Genomic DNA, 16,841 nt, shown 5'->3' on the forward strand with positions numbered 1-16,841 from the left:
GGGGGAGGAGGAGGAGACGGACGAGGGGGAGGAGGAGGAGACGGACGAGGGGGAGGAGGAGGAGACGGACGAGGGGGAGGAGGAGGAGACGGACAAGGAGGAGGAGACGGACGAGGGGGAGGAGGAGGAGACGGACAAGGAGGAGGAGACGGACGAGGGGGAGGAGGAGGAGACGGACGAGGGGGAGGAGGAGGGGACGGACGAGGGGACGGACGAGGGGACGGACGAGGGGGAGGAAGGGACGGACGAGGGGGAGGAAGGGACGGACGAGGGGGAGGAGGAAGAAAAGTCAGACACCATTATTTTATTACAATGTTACAAACATCCTCCATTATCGCAATCACAAAGGGGGACACACACTGAAATACTACATCATATACAGCCTACACAACCACAGTCCGGGGACACAACCAGCGCGCTGCACACGAATACAACATCTGAGTTCCGTCATCAATTTTCTCCAGCCCCTACTATCCCTACTACCCCTACTACCCCTACTCATTTATCAAAAAAAAAAAGTGAAAGAAAAACTTCCTTTATAAAAGAAAAAAAAAAAAAAAGTCTCCCGACGTAGATCCATCATCAATCCTAACACCCAGCGTCGCAGCCGGCCCTAAAAAAAGAAAACATTGCTCTGGCCCCTTAGCTATATAAGAAATGTCAGGCGGCGGTATCATTTGGCGCAAGCAAAGCTTTTTTTTTCCCCGGGTCAGCGGCACCGTGACCGACATCGCATCTTCACCGGGGGGCAATTGTTTGTTTAATAACGGAATTGTCAAAAACTGTCTGTGTGTTTTTGTTTCGATTAGACACTTTTTTTTTTTGGTGAATGGGTAGGGGTACAATGCACCCTATACTCAGACACATGGGGGAGGGGGGGAGCAAGATCTAGAGGCCCCTTTGTTAAAGGGGTTTCCAGATTCTGATAAGCCCCCACCCGCAGACCCCCACAACCACCAGCCAGGGTTGTGGGGGGAAGAGGCCCTTGTCCATCAACATGGGAACAAGGTGCTTTGGGGAGAGGGGCCTCCCCTGCCCCAAAGCAAACCCCCCCCCCCCCCCCCATGTTGAGGGCATGTGGCTTGGTATGGTTCCAGGCTGCATGCTTGGGAAAGGGTCCGGTTTGTCTTTTGGGGGGGACCCCACGCTTTTTAATTTTGGCGTGGGGTTCCCTTAAAATTTGTACTACACCGAAAGGGCCTGGTATGGATTGGTGGGGGGGGGGGGGGATGCCATTTTTTTCACATTGATTGCCAGCATTGAATTTTAGTGGGTAGCTCTGCTGACAGCTGATGAGTTTTTAAGGATGGGGCGGCCGGCTTCCTGGCCCGCTCCTTAACAATCAGCTAATGTAAAAGACGCCAGAGATCATCCGCTCCAAAAATTTTCATCCGAATCGCAGCTGAACCGCTGAAAAGATGCTTTGGAGTTTCGCTGTAAAAAACGAAGGGGAAATTGGCACCGGACACCAGTCCTAAAGTGGTGGGTAACCCACTATGACAACTTCATATAATCCTCCTGATTTCCCAATGACAGCTGCTCCTGTCTGTGTTTTTTAAATGCCTTCTTTACCGGATTTCAGAGCGGCTCCCGGCGATCACGTGACCGTCTGGCTCTCTCCTCTCCCTGTCTGAAAGCTACAGGGGGCGGGCCTGAGATTCCCTCACTGACGTCAGTGGGGACGGGGGGAGGAGGAGAGAGAGAGAGAGAGAGAGAGAGAGACGGCCGGTCATGTGATCGCCAGAAGACGCTCTGAAATCCAGTAAAGAAGGCTTTGTTTTTATAAAACACAGAGACAGGGGCACCTGTCATTGGAAAACAAGAAAGATTATATAGGACAATAAAAGTTATTTTAGTAGCAGAAGGAGAGGGGGCGGGCACTGACACAGAAGCAGACAACGGGGGGGGGGGGGGGGGGGGAAGGGCGGGGTTGGCTGCGGTTAACAGAGGCACGTAAACTGACCACGGTTGTCAGGGCTCAGCAGCCATGATATACCGTGGTCAGTTTAAAGGAGGGAGGACATAGCCAGGCAGGATCAGCCAGGTATTTTAGGTGATACGAGGGTCCAAATTGCACAGCACAAGCATTGCATTAAAGGAACAGGAACTTTTTTTTTTTTTTGGGTTAAAAGCGTCATTGTTTCCCAAAGTACAAAACACCTGAGAATCAGACTTCTAAAAAATATCTGAAAGGAGATGGTTTCATCACAACCAATCATATTCTTTAATCCATTTCCCTGTCCTGGAAGGTAGCGAACACAACACAGGCCACACAGCAATCGTCTACAAAGAAGAACTATTCTTGTTGCGCAGAGGCGGGGGGGGGGGCGCTGCACAGAGGGGGGGGGGGGTGTTGCTGCACAGAGGCGGGGAGGCCCTGCACAGAGGCGAGGGGGGGGGGCCCTGCACAGAGGCGAGGGGGGGGGCCCTGCACAGAGGCGAGGGGGGGGGCCCTGCACAGAGGCGAGGGGGGGGCCCTGCACAGAGGCGAGGGGGGGGGCCCTGCACAGAGGCGAGGGGGGGGGCCCTGCACAGAGGCGAGGGGGGGGGGCCCTGCACAGAGGCGAGGGGGGGGGCCCTGCACAGATGAGAGGGGGGGGCCCTGCACAGATGAGAGGGGGGGGCCCTGCACAGATGAGAGGGGGGGGCCTGCACAGATGAGAGGGGGGGGGCCTGCACAGATGAGGGGGGGGGCCTGCACAGAGGCGGGGGGGGGCCTGCACAGAGGTGGTGGGGGCACCGCACTTCGAGGACCTTCCATAGAACTTTCCTTTCTCTAGCAGTCCAGGGACTGATCACCACTGTTGGATGCAGAAGAATCGCCCCCTTCATCACCCAGCAGAATTTTGCTGCGTTTCGGACTGCTTAGCGCCATTCTGGAAGAATATCCAGGCAATCAATTTTGTGATTCACGTGGAAATAGAAATCCGCCGGCTGACAGGCAGTGACATGTGCGTATTGCGGGGTAACACACCGCGGATCACATGCCCCCGGCGCTATCAGTAGATACGATACGGTTTAAAGTGAGCAATTTGTAGAGCGGCCGTGCCCAGCTGAGCCCCTCATTACACAGAGCAGGTGGGAGGACAAACTCCACAATAGGAGGAGGGGTCTGAACAGAGATCCAAGAAAATATCTGCACAACGCTTTGGTGGGTCACCCGAGCAACAATGATGTGACACCTGTGAGTCCAGGTTTGTGGAACTTGCTTGAAAGAACCTTCCCAGAGGACCTCCCATAATTTGAGACGCCACCACAGACCCGCCCACCACCGACAAGGTCCAGTGCTTCCCCAAATGTAGACTAAATAGCAATCCTTGACATTGGCTTAAATAAATGGGTAATATTCCAGCCAGTAGGGTGCAGGTCCTCAGGGATGCATTGAAAGTCTTGGGGAGGGACAGGTGGCCTTTTGGTCAGTTCTCCCCCTCCTGTGGGGTCTCCCTTCGGGGGAGCCCCACCTAGCAGTCAGTAGCTATGATATGGTTTAACACGAGCAGAGTGCGAGGGGTCAGTAGTATGGAAGGCAGAGTGCGAGGGGTCAGTGGTATGGAAGGCAGAGTGCGAGGGGTCAGTGGTATGTAACGCAGAGTGCGAGGGGTCAGTGGTATGTAACGCAGAGTGCGAGGGGTCAGTGGTATGTAACGCAGAGTGCGAGGGGTCAGTGGTATGTAACGCAGAGTGCGAGGGGGTCAGTGGTATGTAACGCAGAGTGCGAGGGGGTCAGTGGTATGTAACGCAGAGTGCGAGGGGGTCAGTGGTATGTAACGCAGAGTGCGAGGGGGTCAGTGGTATGTAACGCAGAGTGCGAGGGGTCAGTGGTATGTAACGCAGAGTGCGGGGGGTCAGTAGTATGTAACGCAGAGTGCGGGGGGTCAGTAGTAACGCAGAGTGCGGGGGGTCAGTAGTAACGCAGAGTGCGGGGGGTCAGTAGTAACGCAGAGTGCGGGGGGTCAGTAGTAACGCAGAGTGCGGGGGTCAGTAGTAACAGAGTGCGGGGGTCAGTAGTAACGCAGAGTGCGGGGGTCAGTAGTAACGCAGAGTGCGGGGTCAGTAGTAACGCAGAGTGCGGGGTCAGTAGTAACGCAGAGTGCGGGGTCAGTAGTATGTAACGCAGAGTGTGAGGGGTCAGTAGTATGGAAAGCAGAGTGGCGGGGGGTCAGTAGTATGGAAGGCAGAGTGGTGGGGGGTCAGTAGTATGGAAGGCAGAGTGGCGGGGGGTCAGTAGTATGGAAGGCAGAGTGGCGGGGTCAGTAGTATGGAAGGCAGAGTGGCGGGGTCAGTAGTATGGAAGGCAGAGTGCGAGGGGTCAGTAGTATGTAACGCAGAGTTCGGGGGTTAGTAGTATGTAACGCAGAGTGCGGGGGTCAGTAGTATGTAACGCAGAGTGCGGGGGGTCAGTAGTATGGAAGGCAGAGTGGCGGGGGGTCAGTAGTATGGAAGGCAGAGTGGTGGGGGGTCAGTAGTATGGAAGGCAGAGTGGCGGGGGGTCAGTAGTATGGAAGGCAGAGTGGCGGGGTCAGTAGTATGGAAGGCAGAGTGGCGGGGTCAGTAGTATGGAAGGCAGAGTGCGGGGGTCAGTAGTATGGAAGGCAGAGTGCGGGGGTCAGTAGTATGGAAGGCAGAGTGCGGGGGTCAGTAATATGGAAGGCAGAGTGCGGGGGTCAGTAGTATGGAAGGCAGAGTGCGGGGGTCAGTAGTATGGAAGGCAGAGTGCGGGGGTCAGTAGTATGGAAGGCAGAGTGCGGGGGTCAGTAGTATGGAAGGCAGAGTGCGGGGGTCAGTAATATGGAAGGCAGAGTGCGGGGGTCAGTAGTATGGAAGGCAGAGTGCGGGGGTCAGTAGTATGGAAGGCAGAGTGCGGGGGTCAGTAGTATGGAAGGCAGAGTGCGGGGGTCAGTAGTATGGAAGGCAGATTGTGGGGGTCAGTAGTATGTAACTTTTTTAAAATACATGTTGCTTGGTCCATAGCTGCACCGGCTTTAGATATACATGTTCAGGGTTTGCTCCCCCAATTTTTTGCTTGTTTATTATGTATTCGGTCTGACCAGACTTCTGAGGTTGAGCACCCCATCCCCCACACACACCTGTACTCTATCAGAGTCCACTATCAATAGATATAGGAGGAGTCCCCTGTAGTGCATTAGCACATCTCTCCCAGCAAGGAGTGTTGTCTCCAAGGGTTGGAGAGGCTGGATTCATCTCTTTTTCATGGATAGTGTAGGACCCACTGATAATGGGGTACTCTGACGCAGTGGTGGGCTTGAGCACGATATGGCCATATGGTGGGACCAAATCCCCATTTTTATTTATGGATTGTCTCCATATTTGATAGTCATTTCTTTTGCATGTGTGCGCTATTCTTTTTTAATATACAGTAGTATGTAACGCGGAATGAGAGGGTCGGTAGTATGTAACGCAGGATGAAGGGGTCAGTAGCATGTAACGCAGAGCGCGGGGGTCAGTAGTATGTAACGCAGGATGAAGGGGTCAGTAGTATGTAACGCAGGATGAAGGGGTCAGTAGCATGTAACGCAGAGTGCGGGGGTCAGTAGCATGTAACGCAGAGTGCGGGGGTCAGTAGCATGTAACGCGGGGTGAGGGGGTCAGTAGCATGTAACGCAGAGTGCGGGGGTCAGTAGTATGTAATACAGAGTGCGGGGGTCAGTAGCATGTAACAGAGTGCGGGGGTCAGTAGCATGTAACACAAAGTGCGGGGGTCAGTAGCACGTAACGCGGGGTGAGGGGGTCAGTAGCACGTAACGCGGGGTGAGGGGGTCAGTAGCACGTAACGCGGGGTGAGGGGGTCAGTAGCACGTAACGCGGGGTGAGGAGGTCAGTAGCACGTAACGCGGGGTGAGGGGGTCGGTAGCACGCAACGCGGGGTGAGGGGGTCAGTAGCATGTAACGCGGGGTGAGGGGGTCAGTAGCATGTAACGCGGGGTGAGGGGGTCAGTAGCACGTAACGCGGGGTGAGGGGGTCAGTAGCACGTAACGCGGGGTGAGGGGGTCAGTAGCACATAACGCGGGGTGAGGGGGTCAGTAGCACGTAACGCGGGGTGAAGGGGTCAGTAGCACGTAACATGGGGTGAGGGGGTCAGTAGCATGTAACGCGGGTTGAGGGGGGTCAGTAGCATGTAACGCGGAGTGCGGGGGCCAGTAGCATGTAACGCGGAGTGCGGGGGTCAGTAGTATGGAATGCAGAGTGCGGGGGTCAGTAGTATGGAAGGCAGAGTGCGGGGGTCAGTAGTATGGAAGGCAGAGTGCGGGGGTCAGTAGTATGGAAGGCAGAGTGCGGGGGTCAGTAGTATGGAAGGCAGAGTGCGGGGGTCAGTAGTATGGAAGGCAGAGTGCGGGGGTCAGTAGTATGTAATGCAGAGATTCCAAGACTTTCCTCTGATGCTCTGAGCTCTACAATCTTCACATGCTTGAAAGAACCTTCTCAGAGGACCTCCCATAATTTGAGACGCCACAGACCCGCCCACCACCAACAAGGTCTACTGCTTCCCCAAATGTACATTAAATAGTAATATTCCAGCCAGTAGGGTGTAGGTCCTCAGGAATGCATTGAGAGTCTTGGGGAGGGACAGGTGGCCTTTTGGTCAAGTTCTCCCCCTCCCATGGGGTCTCCCTTCAGGGGAGCCCCACCTAGCAGTCAGTAGCTATGATATGGTTTAACACGGGCAGAGTGCAGGGGTCAGTAGTATGTAACGCGGAGTGCGGGGGTCAGTAGTATGTAATACGGGGGTCAGTAGTATGAAACGCGGGGTGAGGGGGTCAGTAGTATGTAACGCGGGGGTCAGTAGTATGAAACGCGGGGTGAGGGGGTCAGTAGTATGTAACAGAGATTCAAAGACTTTCCTCTGACGCACTGAGCTCTACAATCTTCACATGCTTGAAAGAACCTTCTCAGAGGACCTCCCATAATTCGAGCCGCCACAGACCCGCCCACCACGACAAGGTCTACTGCTTCCCCAAATGTACACTAAATAGCAATATTCCAGCCAGTAGGGTGTAGGTCCTCAGGCATGCATTGAGAGTCTTGGGGGGGGGGGGGGTGGGGAGCACATGGCCTTTTGGTTAGGTTCTCCCCATCCCATGGGGTCTCCCTTCGAGGGAGCCCCACATAGCACTGAGGTTGACCCGTTTCAGCAGGCCTCCTGAAGAAAGGGGTCTACGTTTTTTACAGACCCTTACCTGCTTCTGATCTGGAGATGCAGCCTCCCAGAACTCACTGTATGTGTTCAACTGTCACCAAGCATTTTACTCCCAAAGCAGTAAACTAAAGGAAGTACCGGAGATTACCTGCAATGTGTGCAGACTTCTGGCAGGGGGCCGATTATGAGTGCGTCTTATGTGCACTGCGGTAATACACGCTCCACAGCCCACCCCCCCCCCCATATGCTCCACCCCCCATACGCTCCACAGCCCCCCCTCCAGTCTTGTACCGCTCTACCAGCTCCTCCCCTGGACTGAAACAGACTCCTCTGATTTCAGTGCACACTCAGATTCTCACAATGTGCATTATAAACTGCAGCAAGTCAGATAGAGCCCCGCCCCATTTCCTGGCTGGAGGACATCCAGTATCATCTAGCTCAGGGAGGCTTAACCTGTGGCTCTCCAGCTGTTGCGGAACTACAAGTCCCATGTGGCACTGGAAAGCTGACAATTACAAGCATGACACCCAAAGCCAGAGGCATGATGGGACTTGTAGTTCTGCAACAGCTGAAGGGCCACAGGTTGAGCACCCATGATCTTGTTTTTTCCTCCTCCAGACCCGCCCCTTCCATTCACTGAATTTCAGTCCTTCCAATCAGCATCACATGTGGGCGTTAACTAGAGTGGTATGTATGCAAATGAAGCCTGCCTAGGAACACCCACTTCCCCAGACTGACACCCACCCATCAAGTCACTTGAGTCCAAGGGCGGGATGGATGGATGGATGGGGAAGTGCTGCACAGGGCAGGTGCCTTTTTTGCCACAAAAGAAGTGAGACTTAATATGACGGGGTTAAACTTATTACAATCAGAGGCTCAGGTACGACAGACACTCACATCTTGCAGCAGTTTCTCCAGGTTCTCCTGAAGCTCATAGAAGTATCGGGAAGTAATGAGTCCATCACGAGACTTGGCCAGGCAATCACGAGCCAGCTCTATCACCTGGTGATGAATGAAGCTGAGGACGCCATCTGCCAAGTGGAGCGAGTTCTCCGGAGTATTGCTGCTGATGAAATCCGCCAATCGCTCTTCCATCTGCGCCGTGGCCTGAAGCAAGACAACGGTAGAAGTAATGAAGGGAACACAAGGTGGTCACATTCTTCATCATCAGAATGTCTGCAGTGTGCTGTCCTTATACCATGACTACATGGAGGGCTCAGCATGTCATCCTGTGACCCCCGACCTCCTGACCTTTCACCCCCCCCAGCCACACATCCCACAACCCTTCACCCCCCCCCCAGCCACACATCCCACAACCCTTCACCCCCAAGTCTCCCCCCCCCCCCCAGCCACACATCTCACAACCCTTCACCCCCAGCTCTCCCCCCCCCCGCTCTCCCACACATCCCACAACCCTTCACCCCCAAGTCTCCCACCCCCCCCCCCCCAGCCACACATCCCACAACCCTTCACCCCCAGCTCTCCCCCCCCCCGCTCTGCCACACATCCCACAACCCTTCACCCCCAAGTCTCCCCCCCCCCCCCGCTCTCCCACACATCCCACAACCCTTCACCCCCAAGTCTCCCACCCCCCCACCACACATTCCGCGACCCTTCACCCCCCAAGTCTCCCACCCCCCCCCACGACCCTTCACCCCCCCCATGTCTCCCACATCCCCCTCCCCCACAACCCTTCACCCCCCCAAGTCTCCCACACCCCCCCACGACCCCTCACCCCCCCAAGTCCCCCACACCCCCCCCCCCATGACCCCTCACCCCCCTCCCCCACGACCCCTCCCCAAGTCCCCCACACACCCCTCCCCTACGGCCCTTCACCCCCCCCCCCCAAGTCCCCCACACCCCCCTCCCCCATGACCCTTCACCCCCCGACCCTACCACACCCCCCTCCCCCACGACCCTTCACCCCCCCCCCAAGTCCCCCACACGCCCCCCCCCCCCCCCAAGTCCCCCACACCCCCCTCCTCCACGACCCCTCACCCCCCCCAGTCTCCCACACCCCCCTTCCCCCCTCCACTTCACCCCCCTAGTCTCCCACATCTCCCTTCCCCCTCATCCCCAAGTCTCCCACACCCCCCTCCCCCCCCTATACCCCCCAAGTCTCCCACACCCCCCTCCCCCACGACCCTTCACCCAAGTCTCCCACAACTCCCTCACCCATAACTCTTCACCCTCCAAGTCTCCCACCCCCCCCATCACGACACTTCACCCCAAGTCTCCCACACCCCCCCCCCCACTACCCTTCACGCCCCAGGCCTCCGACACATCCCGCAGCCCTTCACACCCCAGGCCTCCCACACATCCTGCGGCCCTTCACCCCCAGCTCTCCCACACATCCCCCGACCCTTCACCCCTCGCTGTCCCACACATTCCTTGACCCTTCACCGAGTCTTTCCTTGCATTCCCCGACCCTTCACCCTGCTTTCCCACACATCCACTGACAACTCACCCCCAGCTCTCCCACACATTTCCCGACCCTTCACCCCGCTCTCCCACACATCCCTGGATGCTAACAGCTGATAATTACAACCATATATGCTTGGCTATCCCAGTCATCTCCTGCCCCCCATATTCCCAAACACCCCCCGACCACTCTGCTTATCCCACACCAGTCCAGTAACCCAGGACTTTACCAGACTCAGATCTAGAATGTTGCTGATTCAGTAAAACTGCAAAACTTGTATACAGAGTCCAGTAAACCAAAGGAACCAGAAAAACTGTATATTGGGATCAGGTGACGGGAAGATCTTTCCTCCAGCACTGCGCTGTTACCCATAGCGACCGGGAGGAAAGATCTTCCCGTCACCTGATCACAATATACTTATTGGACATCTTACCTTGGGAAATCTTTCCTTGTAGACATGGTTCATCATTACAATCTCACCATCATACGAGATGGGGCAACGGCCGGGGCTGGACAGAGGGAGAGAAAAGGAAAACATGAAACAGGAAAATGATTTCACGGCTCTCTGGCGGTACAGAGAAAACACCGGGGCTTCATACATTTATTATTATTATTATACAGGTTTGGACTGGTTGCTCTTGGTAACAGCACTGTCAGGGGTAAGTGTAGGAGGGGGGGTAATGTCAGCAGGTTGGAGATGGTTTAGCAGCTGGTGACGGCATGAGAAGACAGGCCACTCAATACCGCCTGGTTATAAATCTGTCTGTCGCTCTCAGCTGCCAAGTGAAGCCGGGGCCACAGATGATAAATGGCATCACTATGGCAGAATATTTCACATTCCTCCACACAAAGCCCACAATAGGGAATGATGTCACCTCAAATCTATTGGGCTATTAACGATCCTCAACCTGATGTTTCTACAGCTGAGGCAATAAAAGAGCAATACAGAGCGAGGACACGGGCCGCATACTAAACGATCGGACGATGAAACGCTATGACTCATCCTCTCTTTGATAAGCCCCAGTAACCTCCAGGGATGATGTCGTCACCCAGATAAGAATTACACACTGAAACCAGCCGAGCGCATCCCCATGATTGCAACCTTATGGGCTCAGCAGACGCTGAAAGTGGAATTAATGGGAGTTTCAGAACAGGTGGTGCAAGGGCCCCATGATGGAGGTTCAATGACGGGTCTGACTGCAGGATGGTATCATGAATGAGGTACAAGGGCCCCATGACCGGTCTGACTGGAGGATGGTATCATGAATGAGGTACAAGGGCCCCATGATGGAGGTTCAATGACGGGTCTGACTGCAGGATGGTATCATGAATGAGGTACAAGGGCCCCATGACCGGTCTGACTGGAGGATGGTATCATGAATGAGGTACAAGGGCCCCATGATGGAGGTTCAATGACGGGTCTGACTGCAGGATGGAATCATGAAAGAGGTCCAAGGACCCCGTGATAGAGGTCCAATGACCGGTCTGACTGCAGGATGGTAATATGCATGAGGTACAAGGGCCCCATGATAGAGGCCCAATGACAGGCCTGACTGGAGGATGATATCATGAATGAGGTACAAGGGCCCCATGATAGAGGCTCAATGACGGGTCTGACTGCAGGATGGAATCATGAAAGAGGTCCAAGGACCCCGTGATAGAGGTCCAATGACCGGTCTGAGTGCAGGATGGTAATATGCATGAGGTACAAGGGCCCCATGATAGAGGCTCAATGACGGGTCTGACTGCAGGATGGTATCATGAAAGAGGTCCAAGGGCCCCATGATAAGAGGCCCAATGACCGGTCTGACTGCAGGATGGTATTTTATGCATGAGGTACAAGGGCACCATGATAAAGGCGTAATGACAGGTCTGACTGGAGGATGGTATCATAAATGAGGTACAAGGGCCCCATGACCGGTCTGACTGGAGGATGATATCATGAAAGAGGTCCAAGGGCCCCATGATAGAGGCTCAATGACCGGTCTGACTGAAGGATGGTATTATGCATGAGGTACAAGGGCCCCATGATAGAGGTTCATTACAGGTGAGGCTTTGGGATGGTGTCATCTACAGCCATGGCCAAAAGTTTTGAGAATGGCACAAATATTAATTTTCACATAGTCTGCTGCCTCTGTGTTTGTAGATCTTTGTGTCAGATGTTGCTATGGGATACTGAAGTATAATTACATTCCATGAGTGTCAAAGGCGTCTATTGACAATGACATGAAATGTATTCATAGAGTCAATATTTGCAGTGTTGATCCTTTTTCAAGACCTCTGCAATTCCCCCTGGCATGGTGTCACTCAACTTTCTCCCATAATCAATGCTTGGAGTTTGTCAGAATTTGTAGGTTTTTGTTCCACCGCCTCTTGAGGATTGACCACAAGTTTTTTTTTTTTTTAAGCCCGTAGCGTGTGAAACACACTCAAAAGACTCCACCCGGTGCATAAAAAAGTGCACACACACAAAGTGAGAACACAAAAAAGCACAGGGTGTGCGAAAACGTGTGGTCTTCCCCTGAAGAGGTAGGAGCCGACACCTCGATCCCCCGGGGCACAAGACTCCTGACAGGGATATAAGGTACTTGTGGTCAGTCGGCCGAAACCAAACTGACCCCGTTCTTCAGGGGGACTGCCGAAACAGCCCACCCCGAAGGGAGACCCCATGAGAGAGGGCCAACTAAGCCAAAAGGCCATATCCACCCCCTCCCAAGACTCAAGGCAGGGCCCGAGGACCCACACACTCCAGTCGTGCAAATAAGAAAACAAAGGTGAAAGTGCAGGTGACAAACTCCAAAGAAAAAGACAAAACAAACAAAGAAGTGGGGAAAGTGCAATGGTGCCATGTGAGGAACCAAGGCAGGCCTTCCAGCCGGAATAAAAAGTTCCTCTGGTGCAAGCCAAAAGGCCGTCCCAAGAGGCAGGTGTGAAAAAGGTGACCAAGGTGCCGAAAAAACTCACAGCGAGCTGCCCCTCACCAGTGAGAAATTAAGGCACCCCAGGGGCACATACACTACGGGCTTTTTCTATCTCAGCCCCCGGCCAGACCGAGTGTAGCCTATCCCCACCAGCAGACATCAGAACCTGGACAGCTTAGAGAGAGCTTACCTACAACTGGGGACAGGCCCGTCACCAAGCCAGATCAAAACCCAGGAGAGAAAGCCCTCCCCTCGCCATCCTGTTCCTCAGCCCATTACATCCAGGAGCAGTTCCACCGGGCTCACCCTCCAGACCGGCTTTCCTGCTCCCTTCAAACTGGTTAGGACAGTTCAACCCATTCAAATCAGAAGGCGGCGGGCCCCACATGCTTTCCCAGATGACCACAAGTTCTCAATGTGATAAACGTCTGGGGAGTTTCCTGGCCATGGACCCAAAATTTCCATGTTTTGTTCCCCAAGCCACTCCTTATGGCTTTTGCCTTATGACAAGGCGTTTCATCATGCTGGAGAAGGCATTGTTCCTCACCAAACTCTTCTTGGATGGTTGGGAGAAGTTGCTCTCGGAGGAGGTTTTTGTACCATTCTTAATTCATGGCGATTTGGGAGTGAGCCCCTCCCTTGGCTTAGAAGCCCCACCCACACATGAATGGTCCCAGGATGCATGACACGGGACTGATGGTAGCGCTCATCTTTTCTTTCCCGGACAAGGTATTTTCCAGATGCCCAAACAATGGGAAAGGGGATTTATCAGAGAAAAGGACTTTCCCCCAGTCCTCAGCAGTCCAATCCCTGGACCTTCTGCAGAATATCAGTCTGTCCCGGATGTTTTTCCTGGAGAGAAGCGGCTTCTTTGCTGACCTTCTTGACACCAGACCATCCTCCAAAAGTCTTCTCCTCACTGTGCGTGCCGACACTGCCATTCCTGAGCAATCTCTGCACTGGTGGTGCCCCAATCCTCCCCCTCTGCACTGGTGGTGCCCCAATCCTCCCCCTCTGCACTGGTGGTGCCCCAATCCTCCCCCTCTGCACTGGTGGTGCTCCAATCCTCCCCCTCTGCACTGGTGGTGCCCCAATCCCACAGCTCAATCAACTGAGACGGTTCTGGTGCTTGCTGGACTTTCTTGGGCGCCCTGAAGCCTTCTTCACAACAATTAAACCTCTCTCTGCCATCCCATGCTACCCACTAATCTGCACATCCAATGACCCTTCACCCCTCACTCTCCCACACATTCTGTGACCCTTCACCCCCAACTCTCCCACACATCCCCCGACCCTTCACCCCCACACATTCCCTGACCCCTCACTCGCCCACACATCCCCCGACCCTTCACCCCCAGCACTCCCACACATCCCCCGACCCTTCACCCCCAGCACTCCCACACATCCCCTGACCCTTCACCCCCAGCTCTCCCACACATCCCCCGACCCTTCACCCCCAGCTTTCCCACACATCCCCCGACCCTTCACCCCCAGCACTCCCACACATCCCCCGACCCTTCACCCCCAGCACTCCCACACATCCCCCGACCCTTCACCCCCAGCTCTCCCACACATCCCCCGACCCTTCACCCCCAGCACTCCCACACATCCCCCGACCCTTCACCCCCAGCTCTTCCACACATCCCCCGACCCTTTACCCCCAGCTCTCCCACACATCCCCCGACCCTTTACCCCCAGCACTCCCACACATCCCCCGACCCTTCACCCCCAGCACTCCCACACATCCCCCGACCCTTTACCCCCAGCTCTCCCACACATCCCCCGACCCTTTACCCCCAGCTCTCCCACACATCCCCCGACCCTTCACCCCCAGCTCTCCCACACATCCCCCAACCCTTCACCCCCAGCTCTCCCACACATCCCCCGACCCTTCACCCCCAGCTCTCCCACACATCCCCCGACCCTTCACCCCCAGCTCTCCCACACATCCCCCCGACCCTTCACCCCCAGCTCTCCCACACATCCCCCGACCCTTCACCCCCAGCTCTCCCACACATCCCCTGACCCTTTACCCCCAGCACTCCCACACATCCCCCGACCCTTCACCCCCAGCACTCCCACACATCCCCCGACCCTTCACCTCCAGCACTCCCACACATCCCCCGACCCTTCACCCCCAGCTCTCCCACACATCCCCTGACCCTTCACCCCCAGCTCTCTATGAATTTCTTGCTGATCCGATAAATGGTTGATTTTTGTGCAATCTTAGTAGCAGCAATATCCTTTCCCTTTTCTGCATGTGTTTCCTTGCAGGTAACCATGGCTAAAAGAGGAAGAAATGATTTCAAGCACCACCCCCTTTTAATGCCTCCAGTCTGTTATTCTAAGTCCATCAGCATTACAGAGTGATTTCCAGCCTTGTCCTTGTCAACACTGACACCCATGTGAACGAGAAAATCACAGACATGTCAGCTGGTCCTTTTGTGGTGGGGCTGAAATGTAGTGGAAATATTTTTTATGGGATTAAGTTCATTTTCATGTCAAAGAGGGACTTTGCAATTAAATGCAATTCATCTGATCGCTCTTCATAACATTGCAGAGTGCAAATTTCTATCATAAACACTGAAGCAGCAGACTTTGTGGAAATTATTATTTGTGCCATTCTCAAAACTTTTGGCCCGGACTGTACATGGTACAAGGGCCCCAATAACAGGTCAGACTCCATGATGATCTCATCCACAAAGAGCTAGAGCTCTAGGATTGAGGTTCACAGATTGGTCTGGCTTTGGGATGGTGTCCTCCATGTGGTACAAGGGCCCCAAGATACAGGCTTATCAACATGTCTGACTTCAGGGTGGTGTCCTCCACATGATACAAGGGCCCCAAGATACAGGCTCAGCAACATGTCTGACTTCAGGATGGTGTCCTCCACATGGTACAAGGGCCCCAAGATACAGGCTTATCTACATGTCTGACTTCAGGGTGGTGTCCTCCACATGATACAAGGGCCCCGTGATAGAGGCTCATCAACATTTCTGACTTCAGGATGGTGTCCTCCACATGATACAAGGGCCCCAAGATACAGGCTCATCAACATGTCTGACTTCAGGATGGTGTCCTCCACATGGTACAAGGGCCACCGTGATAGAGGCTCATTACCAGGTCTGACTTCAGGGTGGTGTCCTCCACATGGTACAAGGGCCCCAAGATACAGGCTTATCTACATGTCTGACTTCAGGGTGGTGTCCTCCACATGATACAAGGGCCCCAAGATACAGGCTCAGCAACATGTCTGACTTCAGGATGGTGTCCTCCACATGATACAAGGGCCCCAAGATACAGGCTTATCTACATGTCTGACTTCAGGGTGGTGTCCTCCACATGATACAAGGGCCCCAAGATACAGGCTCAGCAACATGTCTGACTTCAGGATGGTGTCCTCCACATGGTACAAGGGCCCCGTGATAGAGGCTTATCTACATGTCTGACTTCAGGGTGGTGTCCTCCACATGATACAAGGGCCCCGTGATAGAGGCTCATCAACATGTCTGACTTCAGGATGGTGTCCTCCACATGGTACAAGGGCCCCGTGATAGAGGCTCATCAACATGTCTGACTTCAGGATGGTGTCCTCCACATGGTACAAGGGCCCCGTGATAGAGGCTCATCAACATTTCTGACTTCAGGATGGTGTCCTCCACATGGTACAAGGGCCCCAAGATACAGGCTCATCAACATGTCTGACTTCAGGATGGTGTCCTCCACATGGTACAAGGGCCCCGTGATAGAGGCTCATCAACATGTCTGACTTCAGGGTGGTGTCCTCCACATGGTACAAGGGCCCCGTGATAGAGGCTCATCAACATTTCTGACTTCAGGGTGGTGTCATCCACGATACAAGGCCCCTATGATAGAGGCTCATTACCAGGTCTGACCCCAGGAGGTGATCATCGGCGAATCTCACATACAGCCGATTGCTCCTGTTTATAAACCGCTTTGTGTTTTGGGTGTATAATTAGAGGGATCGGTGTTATACCAATAACTATTTAACCCCTTCATTGGAAGCAGAGGAAAATTAATTTCTCGTCCAAGATAATTGTTTTGCAGACAGGCATGGCGAGAAGATTAATAGCCCCCTGCGCTGTGTCACCCAAGCCAATGGCGGGCGGAGGGGGCCGGAATACCGCCGTGTTTTCTTCACGTCTCAGTAGGGATCCCTCGGGGACATGAAGTGACAGAATATTTAATGCTGGGACGGATGAGCGAGCCGGGAGGTCAGAGTGTAAAACTGGAGGGAAGAGACGAGCCTAAAGACTCCGCGGATATGTGTGTTATCACATCGAACGTCTGCCGAATCCCCGCACCCCCAATGTGACATTA

General features: G+C 54.3%; 1 protein-coding gene across 1 annotated transcript in view; it reads right to left on the reverse strand.

Moving 5' to 3' along the window:
* Nucleotides 1–16,841, reverse strand: part of LOC309561682 (microtubule-associated serine/threonine-protein kinase 2-like) — a gene marked incomplete at both ends in the record, with an annotated part of 177,643 nt that overhangs the window by 60,729 nt on the left and 100,073 nt on the right. The window contains 2 exons of the mRNA XM_082265670.1: nucleotides 8,055–8,264; nucleotides 10,013–10,088. Of these exons, the coding sequence (XP_082121796.1) occupies nucleotides 8,055–8,264; nucleotides 10,013–10,088 (286 nt within the window). The remainder of the gene's footprint in view (nucleotides 1–8,054; nucleotides 8,265–10,012; nucleotides 10,089–16,841) is intronic.

The sequence above is a fragment of the Pelophylax lessonae genome, assembly GCF_965119305.1.
Source record: "Pelophylax lessonae genome assembly, chromosome: 8".
Taxonomy (NCBI): domain Eukaryota; kingdom Metazoa; phylum Chordata; class Amphibia; order Anura; family Ranidae; genus Pelophylax; species Pelophylax lessonae.